General features: G+C 43.8%; 1 protein-coding gene and 2 non-coding genes across 11 annotated transcripts in view; all 3 read right to left on the bottom strand.

The window, feature by feature from the left end:
- Window positions 1-14,253, bottom strand: part of CKAP5 (cytoskeleton associated protein 5) — a 32,709-nt gene that overhangs the window by 9,226 nt on the left and 9,230 nt on the right. For 5 of the 9 annotated variants that reach the window (XM_075188176.1, XM_075188182.1, XM_075188177.1 and 2 more), the window contains exons 4-31: window positions 13,607-13,813; window positions 13,345-13,516; window positions 13,069-13,195; window positions 12,837-12,940; window positions 12,628-12,741; window positions 12,421-12,525; window positions 9,822-9,911; window positions 9,576-9,740; window positions 8,710-8,838; window positions 8,429-8,614; window positions 8,252-8,356; window positions 8,045-8,155; window positions 7,869-7,961; window positions 7,565-7,750; window positions 7,385-7,479; window positions 7,176-7,233; window positions 6,979-7,104; window positions 6,551-6,690; window positions 6,247-6,421; window positions 5,958-6,071; window positions 5,355-5,483; window positions 5,048-5,242; window positions 3,053-3,197; window positions 2,720-2,805; window positions 2,145-2,234; window positions 1,673-1,798; window positions 1,395-1,544; window positions 894-1,097 (exon numbers count right to left, since the gene is read on the bottom strand). In XM_075188176.1, coding sequence (XP_075044277.1) covers window positions 894-1,097; window positions 1,395-1,544; window positions 1,673-1,798; window positions 2,145-2,234; window positions 2,720-2,805; window positions 3,053-3,197; window positions 5,048-5,242; window positions 5,355-5,483; window positions 5,958-6,071; window positions 6,247-6,421; window positions 6,551-6,690; window positions 6,979-7,104; window positions 7,176-7,233; window positions 7,385-7,479; window positions 7,565-7,750; window positions 7,869-7,961; window positions 8,045-8,155; window positions 8,252-8,356; window positions 8,429-8,614; window positions 8,710-8,838; window positions 9,576-9,740; window positions 9,822-9,911; window positions 12,421-12,525; window positions 12,628-12,741; window positions 12,837-12,940; window positions 13,069-13,195; window positions 13,345-13,516; window positions 13,607-13,813 — 3,727 coding nt within the window. The remainder of the gene's footprint in view (window positions 1-893; window positions 1,098-1,394; window positions 1,545-1,672; window positions 1,799-2,144; window positions 2,235-2,719; window positions 2,806-3,052; window positions 3,198-5,047; window positions 5,243-5,354; window positions 5,484-5,957; window positions 6,072-6,246; window positions 6,422-6,550; window positions 6,691-6,978; window positions 7,105-7,175; window positions 7,234-7,384; window positions 7,480-7,564; window positions 7,751-7,868; window positions 7,962-8,044; window positions 8,156-8,251; window positions 8,357-8,428; window positions 8,615-8,709; window positions 8,839-9,575; window positions 9,741-9,821; window positions 9,912-12,420; window positions 12,526-12,627; window positions 12,742-12,836; window positions 12,941-13,068; window positions 13,196-13,344; window positions 13,517-13,606; window positions 13,814-14,253) is intronic. The other 4 variants (XM_075188181.1, XM_075188183.1, XM_075188184.1 and 1 more) reach the window with 2 other exon arrangements.
- On the bottom strand, window positions 747-853 carry LOC142104719 (small nucleolar RNA SNORD67). The gene has a single exon (XR_012679660.1). It is a non-coding gene; the product is annotated as a small nucleolar RNA SNORD67 (small nucleolar RNA).
- Window positions 2,525-2,631, bottom strand: LOC142104718 (small nucleolar RNA SNORD67). Its single transcript, XR_012679659.1, has one exon. It is a non-coding gene; the product is annotated as a small nucleolar RNA SNORD67 (small nucleolar RNA).

The raw sequence follows: 14,253 nt of genomic DNA, 5'->3' as shown, positions 1-14,253 counted from the left end.
ACGGGGCATTATACCAGTTCCATTATATTAAAATATATCCTGCTTCGTGTACTACATCAAGAGTTTCCCCCCCCCCCCCCAACTTCTTTAGGTCAACAATTGGACAATAATTAAACGCTGACTTAAATACATTAACAGCTCACAAGGAACATGGGGCTTTTGGCGGCCAGCTGCTCTCAGCTTCAGGTCTGCCAGCTGTACAAGGCAGACCTGAACACAACTGTTCATCCGGCTACAATGCATGTGCACACAGGGCATTGCTGCTGCCTGTGATTTGGGGAAGGGGTGGGGGGGGGGGGGGGGAATACAGTAAAAAAAATATAATAAATAAATCACAATTTGTACTGTGAAGAAAGGTTAAGACAACCAAGTCTTGATCAGCGCAGTGCTGCCACAAAGTAACAATAACTGACGTGAAGTCCAACTAGTCACAGGAAATAGCAGTGACTCCTGTACAGATCAGATACTGCACTGCTGGACCTAGAGTCTACCCGCTTGGTTTATACGAGCTGCAACAAGGAGCATGCACTGAAGAGACCAGTCAAAGTAAGGGTTGGGGACCATTGTTCTAGGGAATCCATTTGGATAGAAATAGTGAAGGCCCCAAGTTCTGGGCTATAAATATTAGAGAGCCAACAAAGGAGAATCACAACTCACAGGCTCTCATGAGCATCGCCAGTAATGCACAAGAAAAATAATTGCAGTCAGTCTGTGCAGTTAATCAAATAAAGACTTGTGGGAGCAGTATGGAGTCAGCTGGCCCCTGTGCACCTGGTTGTGTCACCATAGTGGCTCTGGGGGCCCCACAGTACACAGCACTGCAGAACCCTCTGTGCAACTCATCATCCTCCAGCTGCTTCTCCCAGTATAAACAGCTTGTACTGAACACTCACCTTCAGCAGCAGGTATGGGATGAAAGAGTTGGCTTCCAGCTCAGTCATGTGATATTCATCTTGGCTAAGCATGGCGAAGAGCAACTTCAAAAACTCCAGGACCTTCATCAAGACACTGGTATTGGTGTCAAAGAAGCGCAAGGTAAACCATTTAAGTAGGAGGTCCAAGCAGCTGATTACTCCTTCCTTCTCACTCTCCAAGTGCTGGAAATTGACAAAAAGAACATGTTGCAGCACAAAGATTTTTCCATTAAGCTCACATGGCCTTTAGCCCCAGGATTCAGCTACACATTACCTTTGTGGAGAAGCATTGGATCACAAGATGTTTAAAGCAGCAGAATGAAAAGTTCACCGAGTCTACATAGTAAGTTACCCAATGTTTGGCTTATCAAGCCCTTAACCAGTCACATGATCAAATACTGGACTGGCCAGGCCAGATCAAGACTAATGCTTCTAGAAGGAGCAGATTCTAACAGTCATTGGCAATGTACCATTACACACCTCTGTCATCACAGTCATGGCCTTTATATGACGCTGGAAGTCCGCATGAAAGAGCTCATCCTGTAGCCATTTTGCTAGACAAGGTGACATTTGAGTTTTCAGCTGCTCAATGTACTCATCACGAGGGGTAGGGAAGTTCCATTTCAAAACCTGTAACACAATGCAGTCACTTATGGTTTCTAAACGAACCAGTGTAATAGCTCTACAGTGACGGAGAAGGTTAACCAATCACAAGTCAGAAACCAGAGCACACCACACAGATGTACAACCACCCTCACCTTCAAGCCCTTCTCCTCCTTCAGCCTCTGCTCCTTTCCATTGGGAACAATAATGAAAATGGGACCAGACCTGTCTTCCTCATCCTTCCCACTCTGCTTACTTGGCACCTTCTTCGCTGGCACAGACTGTGGGCAAATAAAATGCTTTTCAATATAACACGGAGACACTTTCCTGACAGCGGTGGTGCTGTGTAAAGGTAATTTGTGGCTTAAGCCTCTGTTACTGTTCAGTGCTGTACAGATACAAATAGGCAGACTAAGTGGTGGGAGATTCATGGTGACAGGTGGCCCCTAGGCACAGTCACCGTTCTGTAAGACATGCAGTGCTCAGCACCCTGTGTGCTACTTATCCTCCATCCATTTATACAGAGCGTGTGGCTCAGTCCCCCAGGAGTGCAACTCACATGGCTAGCAGACCCAAGTGCAACACAACCATAAACCAATTCTACAGGAAGGAGTGTCGTTTGTTTACCACCTGCTTAGCAGACTTTGCTTTGGATATGCTGGTGTTACCCTTCGTTGGTGTCATGGTGGTATTGCCCTCAGATGACACAGACTGGGTCTACAGAGAAAGGACTCCGAGTTTAAACAGCAGTTTTTCCTTAACCAATATAAGAGCAGGGTGAAACTATTGAACACTTTGCACAAACTGTAGTAAATTCAAGAGATTAGGAAAAACAAACAAAACGAAAAAAATAAATTAAGAGCATGTAACCAAACCATGCCCAACAGAAGAACTTCATTTTACCAAAGAAATGGTTATGTTTCCAGGGGTATTGTAATACCTTTATAGTCCGTTATAAAAAGAATCAAATCATACATTAGGAGTAAAACAAAACTTGTGGGAGCAGTATGGAGTCAGATGGCCCCTGTGCACCTGGTTGTGTCACCATAGTGGCTCTGGGGGCCCCACAATACACAGCACTGCAGAGCCCTCTGTGCAACTCATCATTCTCCAGCAGCGTCTCCCAGTATAAAGAGCCTGTACCGACCAGCACACTGGAAGATACATTCTATGTAGTCACGGTAGGGTCTGTGTCACTGTACCTTTCCTTTAGCTGCTGGCGCACTTTGTTTGCCCTTCTTGGGATCTGGTTTGCTCTCTGAAGCAGCAGGTCCTGAATCAGAAACAGCTAGTGGAAAATACAAAGTCTGTTAGAACAGGCTCCGATGCCCATCCAAGCAATGTAACTGTACATACACACAACTACCATCTCAGCCAACAGGAACAGTAACCCACTGCATAGACAACATATGCAACATGGTTTAAATATTGATTTATTTATTTTTTACCAACTCTCAGAATTGACCAATTGTACAGGAAACAGCCAGCAAGATATCATGGACACAGATAAGCGGCTCCCCCTGTTCCATACATACCAGTCACTGGAGTAGGAGCAGGTGCTGAAGACTGGGCAGGTCCTCCACCCTGTTTGGAAGAGGCCTTGCTTGGAGCAGCTGGTTTGGCGGGCATGGTGGCTTTAGCCTTTTCCAGCATGGCAACGACTTGGTCCTTGGATGCCGGCTAGAGGACAAGCATTGCATTACACACCAGTAGAACCAAGCAATATGTATCCAATTGTAGCTACTCTACTAACACTACTCTCATTACTAATCACCATAAGCATTTCACTAGACCTGGGGCGATTAAGATTTGAAAGGGTTAATTGCATACTGAACACTAACTCATTATTGTAGAGTTGAAAGAAAGTCAGTGTAAAAAAAAAATATAAAAAAATATTAGTATAATATAGGAAATGCTTCTAACCTACATTACATGGCCAAAAGTACATTGATACCTAAAGATAACAGCCATTTGTACTTGCTGAACATTTCACTCCAGAATCATGTACATTAATAAAGTTGGTCTCCTTTTCTGCTGCTCGGAAGGCTTTCTGCTAGATTAAGGAACACGGCTGCAGTGATTAGCATCCATTCAGCCACAAGAGCATTAGTGAGGTTGTGCACTCATGTCTGTCCATAAGGTCTGTCTCGCAGTCAGCATCCCAAAGGTGTTCAATGCAGTTCAGGTTAGAACTCTGAGGCCAGTAAAATTCTTCCACAACAAACTCTGGAAACCATTTTTTGATGGACCTCAGTTTGTGCACAGGCTTATTGTTATACTGAAACCGGAAAGGACATTCCCAAAAGCTGGAAGCACACAATTCTCCAACTGTAAAGTTTGCAGGAGAAGTAATGGTCTGGGGCTCTCATGGTTTGGTCTGCACCACTAATAACATTCTAGAGCAGGCCTGTGATACCTGTGGCTCTCCAGGTGTTGATAGCAGCAGGATAGGTTGGGACTTGTAGTTTCACATCTAAAGAGCCACAGATTAACCTGCTCTGGGATGTTATTGTATGATGTAGCATTAAGATTTACTGTAAATAAGGGGTGCAGGCTAAACCACAGAACACAGCTACAGACCATTATTCCTCCTACAACAAATTTTATAGTTTGTAATATGCATTCTAGTAAGAAGAATCCTGACAAACCCAAATCGGTCCATCAGACTGCCAGATAGTGAAGCGTGACTAATCATTCCAGAGAATGATTTTCCAGAGTCCCAAGGCGGTGTGATTTACACCTAATCATTCCAGAGAATGATTTTCCAGAGTCCCAAGGCGGTGTGATTTACCATTCAAGTCACTATTTGGCACTGCGAACAGAGACTTGTATGCAACAGCTTGGCCATGGAAACCCAATAGATGAAGCTTCCGAACAGCTAACGTTGCCTCCAGATACAGTTTGGAACTCTGCATCTGATTTTTACGCTCTACAGTAATCAGCAGTCCCACTGTTGGTGCTTCTAGGCTTTTCCACTTCACAACAACACTTTACAGTTGACTAGGGCAGCTCAGACTGTTTACCAATTGACTTGTTGGAAAGGTGCCATCCTAAGACGGCACCACGTAAAGTCACCAAACTCTTTGGTACTTCCCATCCTACCACTAATGTTTGACCATGGAGATCGCATGGCTGCAGGTCTGATTTGATGCACTTGTTGCAGATGGTGTGGGTGATACAGCCACAATAGAAGAGATGTCCACATACCTTTGGCCATGTAGTGTACTTGGTGTAATATCAGCTGCAGGAACTTTAGACAATCTGGTGTCAAATGTTCCAGACATATCTTGATGGTATAAGGTTCTGTCTTACTTTAACACATTTATCTATATATCTATCCATCTAATAAAAGAATCATTTTGATTGCTTACAAGACACTATTTCCTTCCACAGTCCACTTAAGCCGTAGCATTGCACATTGGTATACTAAAGACGTGCACTATAAGTTTTCCTGAGGACTGGGGCAGAAAACACAACACATTTTGTAAGTGTATAAGATGCCAACAAAAATAAGCATTCATGACACTTACCTTGAGCTTGCCAGTAGCTTTGTACATTTTTTCAAACCCAATATGCATCATGAACATGGGCAGCGCCTCCTGAGCCTTCTTCCGCACGTCCCCGTTACGGTCTTCCAGGCAGCCGTACAAATATGGGACGCAGAGCAGCAAGTCGGAGGGGACAGTGGACAGAGTGGGCAGTTTCTCTGCCAGCCACTTGAGAAGCTGGCAACAAGGAGTAAATGAACAACTCCATAACCAATATAAGAACAGTTCAACCAGCATGCTGTGTCACTTCGCTTTAAAATGTCCCTTTTATATCACAATATTAATTTACCTCCTGCCTCAGGAAAGGATTTTCCTTTTTCAGCTCTTCAGAGAGATCTTCTCCTTCCAGCCACTCCTTCATGCCAGTCTGATCCACCCAAGCATTGAGAGTCACCAGAGCTGCAGCCCTGATGTTTGCCTGGAAAAAAGAGGAAACCAGTAATGTCATAAAAGTCAGTTACACCGGAGCTTATGTCCTTAAGCAACATCGCTCTAAACCAGTGATTGGCAGGAGGAGGGATAGCCAAGAAGTCCATAATCAGGGAAATCTAATTAATAGAGGCAATGCTTGTAGTATGAGACACTGACAATGTTCAGGAATTATGGGCCCTACCAGCTGTACATTTATACTAGCTTGGTATAATGGATGATCCCAGGACCCTCTTACAGGAGTTAGGGGCTACATCTTGGAACAGGGGCATCTATACTTCAAGGCATGCTCAAAATGAAGTCCCTTAAATTGTCCAGCTTCCCAGCAGTGAACAAGCACAGGGCAGTTTTGAGAACATTTCATGTACTACCCCCCACTGGGTAAAAACATTGTCAACAGTGACAGGGCCTACAGCCATGTATCACACAATGAAACAAGCTACAAAATGAAGATATAGCTCACCTTGCTGTCTCCCAGGACTGTTATAATAGGCATCCCCAAGTTCCTAACATGCGTTTTTATATTGGGACCCATGGCGGTGGCAAGCTGCTGTAGGATGCCCAAAGTCTGCTGAACCTGTTAGAAGACAGAAACATAATGAGAAGTTGTTACAAGAGCAGAATTCTCAGCATGCTTGGTGTCTGTGTAGGAGTGGAGAAGACCTCTACGAAATCATAAGAATAAAGTTTTATATTACAATTGCCTGCCGCTTTAATCCCAACTGCAGGGAGGCGGTCAGGGCAATACTTACCAGGATCTTGTTAGAGTCATTGAGCCGACCACTTAGCGCACTCGAAAGCTCTCCGATATTGGGAAGGATGAACTTTGCCTCATTAATTATGGCAGTCACTTCATCAAGCCCCTCTTTGCGGATTTTCCAGTTTTTATCCCCTATCTTGGACACGAGGTCAGAGGTAATTTTGTCACTGGTGTGTCAAAAAACAAAAAAAAGTAACATTAGATGGAGGAGCTATGCAGACAAATAGCAGAAGCTGCCACTAGCTGAAAGTTCATTTAGTACATAGTATTAACGTTCATACAGAAGCCCAAATCACCTGACATCAGTCCTTGGCAGCAGATCCATAACATCAGCAGGAGTGTCCTCATCCTGCTCCTCACCTTCATCCCCTTCCTCACCCCCTGATCCAGTCTTCGTGGAGCCACGAGTTGGTGCAGGTGGAGTCTGACCCTTCATCTGTCATTTGGAACACAATACTGAAATACCCTGGCAGGATAGAACTGACCCAACTAGCACGCAGTTTGATGATCTCCTCCAATTATTAACCAGGTTGTGGCATCTTAAGATGTACTAACCCAATGTAGAAGATATGTCCCAGAGCTGAATCATAGGACTTATTTTAGGAAGTCCGTCTAAGCTAAAATGTAGTGCTAGTTAGGAGGTTTTACCTAAAATTGAGATTGTATATAACTTATTTTTATCCAAGGTCTTTATTAAGTTTATCGACTCCCAGGAGCTAAATACCTTATCAAACTCTGCATCAATTTGTGAGAGAAGAGCAGGTTTTTCTTCCTCAAAGAACATGCGCAGGGGAGCTCCCATATACAGAAACATCACACCCAGCAAGGTAATGGCAGAGGTCCTGATCGCCTGTGTGAGAACATCACAAGTCAGAGGGGAAGTGGCATTGGGACAACCATTGTCTCACTCATAAGACTTACTGGGTTTGTGGCAGCCAGAGCAGTCTTCACGTTGGTGATAAAAGCCTTGACATGGAGTCTGGAAATGGTTTGATATATTTAGAAAATTATATTTTTCAGAACAGAAACAAACTACACCTTCAGTCTGTCAACTCATTCAGTTTCCATAACACTATACCACACTTATTTGCTATAACGTTGGTTTGCCAAGCTATTACTAGAATACTCACCCAGCAAAACCAAACTCTTTAATAGCATTTGAAAGCCAGTTCAGTGTTTCCGATTGGTTCTTTGGATTCTTCTGAGCAAAAGCCAGCGATACAACCTACAAATTGCAGAAGAAATGGATCACGCGACTGGACAATAGCTCACAGAGATTGATAGTGGTAGGTTCTGAGTTGGCCTCTTACCTGCTCAGCAGTCCAGGGTAGTGAGCAGGCCTCCGCAATAGCACTAAGAGCTTCCTTGGCATTTCCTCCACATTTCACATCTCCCACTTTGTCTACCAGCCCATCTAGGACCACATTGGCAGAGGTTTTCGAGAAGTTCCCTTTCTGACCAATGAGAGCCACAATGTGTAGCTTCATTTGCATGACCTAGAAAGAGAATATAAAGACGTGGAGAGGAGAGTAGACAGACAATCTAGAACAGTACAGTGGTCTACTGGTAACAACATAAGCACCAAACCGCTAGGAAGGGTGGGATTACACATACCTGGAAGTTGGTCTCTTTAAAACCAGGTTTCTTGGCCAGCATTTTGACTAGCGCTTGACAGGGTATGTCACTCTTTTCCATTGTTTCAACAGCCTGCAAGGAAAGCCAAACAATACACTGACATTTGATTCTTGTGTTCCAAAACAATGCATTGCACTGCAGCCGCTGTAGATTACCTTTTGGAATTCCTCCATGCTTGCCAACCTTTCCTTCCAGTTGCTGCTGTCCAACTGCTGCATGCAAGAAGCAGGAAGAACTGCTGCCGCTTTTTCTTCACAGGCCTCAGGCTAGAAGACAACCATCTCTTAGTCCTGCCCTAGTAACGTCACAGAACAGCTACTCTACTAGAAGTTATAGCACGCAGAGCTTCCAGATACACTCACCGAGAGCTCCTGTTCAATAACCTCTTTGGATTCAGCTCCCTTCTTGCCCTTTGCAGTTCCTCCAGCAGAGGCGGATGCTTTGGCCTTTTTAGCAGGCCCTCCAGCCTTTAATGCAAAGAGAAGGTGTCACAACACTACAGACATACAAGAGTAGGGCGTTCTCACTACAACACACACCTTGGCAGCAAGTGGCTTTTTGGGTGCCATGCCAGGTTTGGCTGCATCCTTATCACTGGCTGCACTCTGAGGGGGTCCTGTCTTCCCTGGACCTGCAGCGGGTGCTTTGGTTTCTTTCTTCTCGCCAGATGCCGCTCCTCCCTTCTTGCCATAAGCTAGTTCCACCTTGTCTGCACATTCTTTGATCTATTGAGAAAAAAAAAAAAACATTGTGTTTGCCAAACATTTATAAAGTCAGATCATCCATGCACAGGCTACATAGCTCCAGGTCAGTCTGTTACCCTGTCAAGCTTCAGCTTGTCCACATCACCAAGAAAAGCGTTGACCGCTTTCTCTCCAACTACTTTTTGGGCTGTACCCAGGGCCTCAAAGGCAGCATCTCGAACTTCTGGAGCAGAGTCATTGATTTGCTGTGGGATAAAACAGACTACATGAGCCAAAGAAGAAAAAGTACCCTATAGTCTCCTAAAAAACAGTTCAAACATGTTATCTGTAGGTTGAACAAATTCAACCCCCATCCCCCTTCAAGCCTTCTAGTGAAACACACCCCATAAAGCCTCTCTCCCTGGTCTGGCCCCAACTAACCCTTCCGTTGCCCTCCCCCTCATTCCATCTACTATACACATTCCATTAAACTTGATACCGTTGGTAAACGGAACAGATACCGGCTACCAACAAGAGCTTGAAGTTTCTTTCAGTAGTACTCCTTAAAGTCAACTTTACCTGGTTGTTTATCCATTTATCTAGTCATTTGTACTGTTGTGTTCTAAAACAAAGAATCCTTTATGGAGAAAAACAACTAAGAAACAAGCCACAAGGTAAAAATACACTGGGTTATCCAGCAGCCTAGACTGATGATTATGGGAAACTGCATCCTGTGTCTGGATAAACATTAGTTGAGTGTAAAACATAACTGACCATCGGTGTGTGGGCACCCTTCGATGTGCTGGAGAGTGAACTATTGTTCTGTTATTAGGCGATTCAAACTGAAGACAGTTAAGTGTCTCTTACAAGACAAACACAACTACAATTTTTTAGAGCTCCAATAATCTTAGGAAACCTTTACATATCGGTAGAGGTTATTAGTAGCTAGTTTGTACTAGGCAAATTCTATAAAACTATTACAACAACTATAAAGAAAAAGGACCTTGAGGAGTGCGGCACAGAAAGGCTTCAGCATGCTCTTCGGCAGAGTAGTAGCAGTGCAGTGGCGGAAACTCCTTGCAAGGAACAGAGATGTCTGTTGCTTTATTGTAGGGTTCTTGTTATCCATGACAGCCAAGACATCTTCACTGATGTTCTGTAAACTTGTCTGAAAAAGAAACCAGAGTGTGAGACTTGTGCTTTACAGCTACCAATAAACACCTACAGGTTGTGTCGCATGGTCACTTACTGTTAGAAAAGTGGCATCTATGGCCTCTTGTAGGGCTTGGACCACCTGAGGCTTCTTCTCCTTGAACTTCTCCAATATAGTTGGCACAACCTGTGAAAAAAAAGAAACTATCCATGTGATACCATGGCAGGCACTCCCAAATCTGTCCAGTTTAATGCAACACTAAAACTAATGCTTTTTTACTGCGGTACGTTAAGAGTTTGCCTGACACCTTGTGCCAAAACAGTAATACGTCCTGATGCCTTCACCAGGAATTTATGTGTTTAAGGAACAATGGAACCATGGTGATATCCCAAACCTGCTGACAGAAACCAGTGTACACAAACATTACACCTGGAAGAAAAATAAAAGTGTAAAACGTGAGGACTAGATAGCTCCCCAACCACTGCTCAGCTGATGCCCTGTGTTAAACTGCCCAGGAGACACAATCTGGTAGAATGTGCCCACATATTTTTCAGGATCAGGCTTCAATACCCCCAATATAAGCTTGTCGAATTACTGATGTAATTCACCAAGCATTGGTTTGCTACACAAATCATGATGGGCAACATAGAGGACTCCGATGTCCTATTAATTTAAATCCTCAGCACCTTCACTACATCCAACAAGAGAAGGTATCCACTCTTCCAAAAACCTAGAACTGCCTAAAATTGGAATGACAGTTTGCAGATTTAAGTGCCAACTGGACACTGCCTTTGGCTGAAAGGAGGGCTTGGTCCAAAGAACAAACCCATCTTTATGAAAAATTATATATGGAGATTTGCAAGAGAGCCCCCTACTTCCAAAACTCTTCTGCCCGTAGAGAGAAAAAAAGTTGTCTTTTATGAAAGAAATTGCAATTCCACAGACTCCAAAGGGAGGGATGTTGTCAGGCTGTTAATACTTAGTTTAGGTCCCAAGGAACTAAAGGAGGAACGTAAGGAGATTGCACATCTAGCAAAAAGGTCTGTGTACAGACAGACAATGTGCCAGCTTCTTCTGAAAGACCTGCAGGGCATATTTCTGAACCATCTCAAACCAGAGTCCCTCCAGCAAGAATATAAAGGTGCCAACTGAAGTGGCACAAGGAGGTATACAGGTTCCACACTATGATCTTTTTAGGCCAAAACCAGCTTTCTAGCCTTGAGCATGGTCTCAAGTAGACTAAAGCTATTATTGCCAAAGCTTCTCTGACAAACAGCAACACAGCTGAAGTCATCAGAGCTAAAATTTGATGAAGTGGTCTGACTTTATAGACCCTGTGATAGAGGAAACCACAATGAACCACTTTGAGAATGTCAGTGTACCACAACCACCTACAAAAAACAAAACAAAAAAGCTTTGGATCCTTTGCCCTTGAGCAGTAATGCTTTACCTTGTGTTTCTACAGATACCATCAGGTTGCCACCTGGGTGAAGCCACTTCTCTGCAACCAGTTAAAACTAGAGATGAGCAGGCTCGGATATCTGAAATCCGAACCCACCCGAACGTTGCCGATCCGAGCCGGATCCGAGACAGATCAGAGTATTCCCGCCAATTGCAAAACTGAAACCGAGGCTCTGAGTCATAATCCCGCTGTCGGATCTCGCGATACTCGTATTCTATAAATTCCCCGCTAGCCGCTGCCATCTTCACTCAGGCATTGATCAGGGTAAAGGGAGGGTGTGTTAGGTGGTCCTCTGTCCTGCTATATCTTGTGCTGTGCTGGGGAAATAATGCGCAGCACGAATTTTTTTTAAAAAAGTTAAAATAAATAAAAAAAAAATATCCAAAAACAATCCTGCAGTATAAGTCCATTGGTACTGCAATATTACAAAGTTCACTGATTCTGCAGAATAGACTGGGAATTAGTGGAAATGATTGTTATTGAATGTTATTGAGGTTAATAATAGCGTAGGAGTGAAAATAAACCCAAAAACTTGTTAACACTTATGTTTTTTTTTCAAAATAAATCCGAATCCAAAACCTTTCGTCAGGTGTTTTGCAAAACAAATCCGAACCCAAAACCTCAAGCAAATCCGAATCCAAAACACAAAACACGAGACACCAAAAGTGGCCGGTGCACATCCCTAGTTAAAACCCTTCAATGAAGAGACCATTCTCTGGGGTGTAGGGCAGGCCTACTGAGAATCTGCTTCTCAGTTCTCCACTCTTGGTATGAACACTGCTGAGATTGTTGGAGGTTTTGGTATTATTCTGTTGGTTTCCTTCACCACCAAGGTGCTCTTTGAGCCCCCCTGATGTATGCCACCACTGTGATTGAATCTTTTTGGCCCTTATTTCCAAGTGGTTCTCTGACTTAAGCAATTAACACTATTCTCAGTTCTAGTACATTAATGGAGTTTTGATCGAGACCAAATGCCCTGCATAAGACACTGTTGAGCAATAGCCCATTAACCCTGAAGGCTGGCGTCAGTTGTCCAGCACCAAAAAAAGGTTTAAAATAAAAGTCTTAAGAGTCCTAGCGGAACTTTCACAAGAACAAAGGACCCAACAGCATATGTTCAAGATGGTCAATTATTTCAACCACCATAAGACAACTGGCTTTTAGTATCCAAAAGCTCATCCCACCAATATGGGAACTTAACAGCTTGGTACTAACTGTAATACAAACACTCACTTGTCCAGCATACGAGCCAAACTTCTTCCTGAGGCCAGTGGCTAGCCCTGCCAGACATTTGGCAGCCAGTGCTACAAGCATTACATTGGTGTCTTTGCCAACAACCTGTAAAACAAAAAAAATAAAAAAACATTCCACTTGTCAACCATTCTTAGACATTAGTCATTGGCATCATCCCTTGCTAAATATCCTATCTCAAAGGATCACCTTCTTGAGGGCTCTCACAAGGTCTGCGAAGTCCCCAGACTCAATCTTGGGATTTTTGACAAGAACCTCCACAGCTTCCAAAGCCTCCTTCCTCTCCTGCCACTTTTTGGCCTCCTATTCGAAAACACGGTCAAAGGTTCAGTTCTGCATTTATACAACCCCAACATACTCCACAGCAAAGCGCTCATTCCATCCAGAGCAGCACTTACAATTTTATCATAGAAATCTTTTGGCAACTTGGAGAGAATCTCAACAGCTTCCAGCAGTTCATAGGCATCCACCTGGGGTACAGCTTCTTCTTCAGCATCTTCTGCTAAAAGGAAGAGACAGGCAGTATAAGCAGCCTAAAGTCAAATCAAAGCTCCAGAGATGCTAAAAAGAAAAAAAAAAAAAAAAAGCGGTACATGCATAAAATCCTAATCATTGGATTAAAGAACGCACCTCCTGCATCCCCGCTTGCCTGCTGCTGCTCAAACTTTGCCTTGAGGTCTTGCTGTGAGCGCAAGAATCGGGTCTGTTTGGGAGCGGACACGGGGAGCTTCACCCACTCTTCCTCCAATTCTTTAAGCTGCAGACAAAATATATAATGTATTTTAACATTTTATTGGACCCTTGGAGTGGAACATAACCCAATCTCACCACCCTTACTGCAAATGGCGAAACAGTGGAAATGTGTCCAGATCATCTACATTTGCCCCATAGGTGAATGTTTCTCACCTGCACAGGATTAATATTCTGTAATGGGGGCCTCAAGGCATCTCTAATCCAGCGGTATATCTCCACAGCCAGGAGCTTGGCTTCATCTCGAACAGCCTTCTCTCGAGACTCAAACAGCTTTGGCAACACTTTAATAATTGGCTTCAGGGACACAATTTTTGAACCAAACTCACTGGTGAAAAAAGGAAACAACGTCATGAAAGGAGAAAAAGTAACAGAGTAAAGAAGGGAAACACGTCTCAAACAAAGAATGAACACTCACCTCAGCGCTCTCCGCACTGTCTCCACACAGGCCACCACAATCTTTGGATTCTTGTTATCTAAACCTTTCAGCAGCTCTTCCTGGACAGCTTCACCTTTCTCTAGTTCTATGTACATCAAGCAGATATCAGAACCAAGCTCCTTGGCTCTGGCCTTTGGCTGATTAAACACCTTGTTCACAACACCTGACACCACCTCCCCTGTGGTCCTAAAGGGAACAATACAAGTCATCATTAGAGATACAGGCCTTAGTATATGGAAAGTGAGCACTATAGCAACCAGTAAGACTAGTCCATAGCTGCTCCAAGACATATCCTGGATTAATAAGGGTAGGCTATGAGATGGACGGGGAAGAATACCTACTGAGCCAGCTGGAGAGTTTCTAGTGTAGCGCGGGTTTCTATAGTTTGCAAGTTCATACGGCTGTTGAGCCAATGATGTATGTGTGAAGATAATGCACCTCCAGCAGGGCTTCTGGATGAAGCCCTGCACAGAGAGTTCATTAATGCAATTATCTCCAATATATCAGCACAACAGGGCTCAACTCGGTGCCTACTTCCACCTACGCTCTCAGCATGGGTTATATTTTAAGGCCATGATTTTAGAAAATTACAGGTCAAGTAAAAGTCTCTCTGGTCTAGCCTCAGC

The sequence above is a fragment of the Mixophyes fleayi genome, chromosome 10 (genome assembly GCF_038048845.1).
Source record: "Mixophyes fleayi isolate aMixFle1 chromosome 10, aMixFle1.hap1, whole genome shotgun sequence".
NCBI lineage: Eukaryota > Metazoa > Chordata > Amphibia > Anura > Limnodynastidae > Mixophyes > Mixophyes fleayi.
The sequence above is the reverse complement of the archived record's forward strand: the minus strand, read 5'-3'. Positions and strand labels throughout refer to the sequence as shown.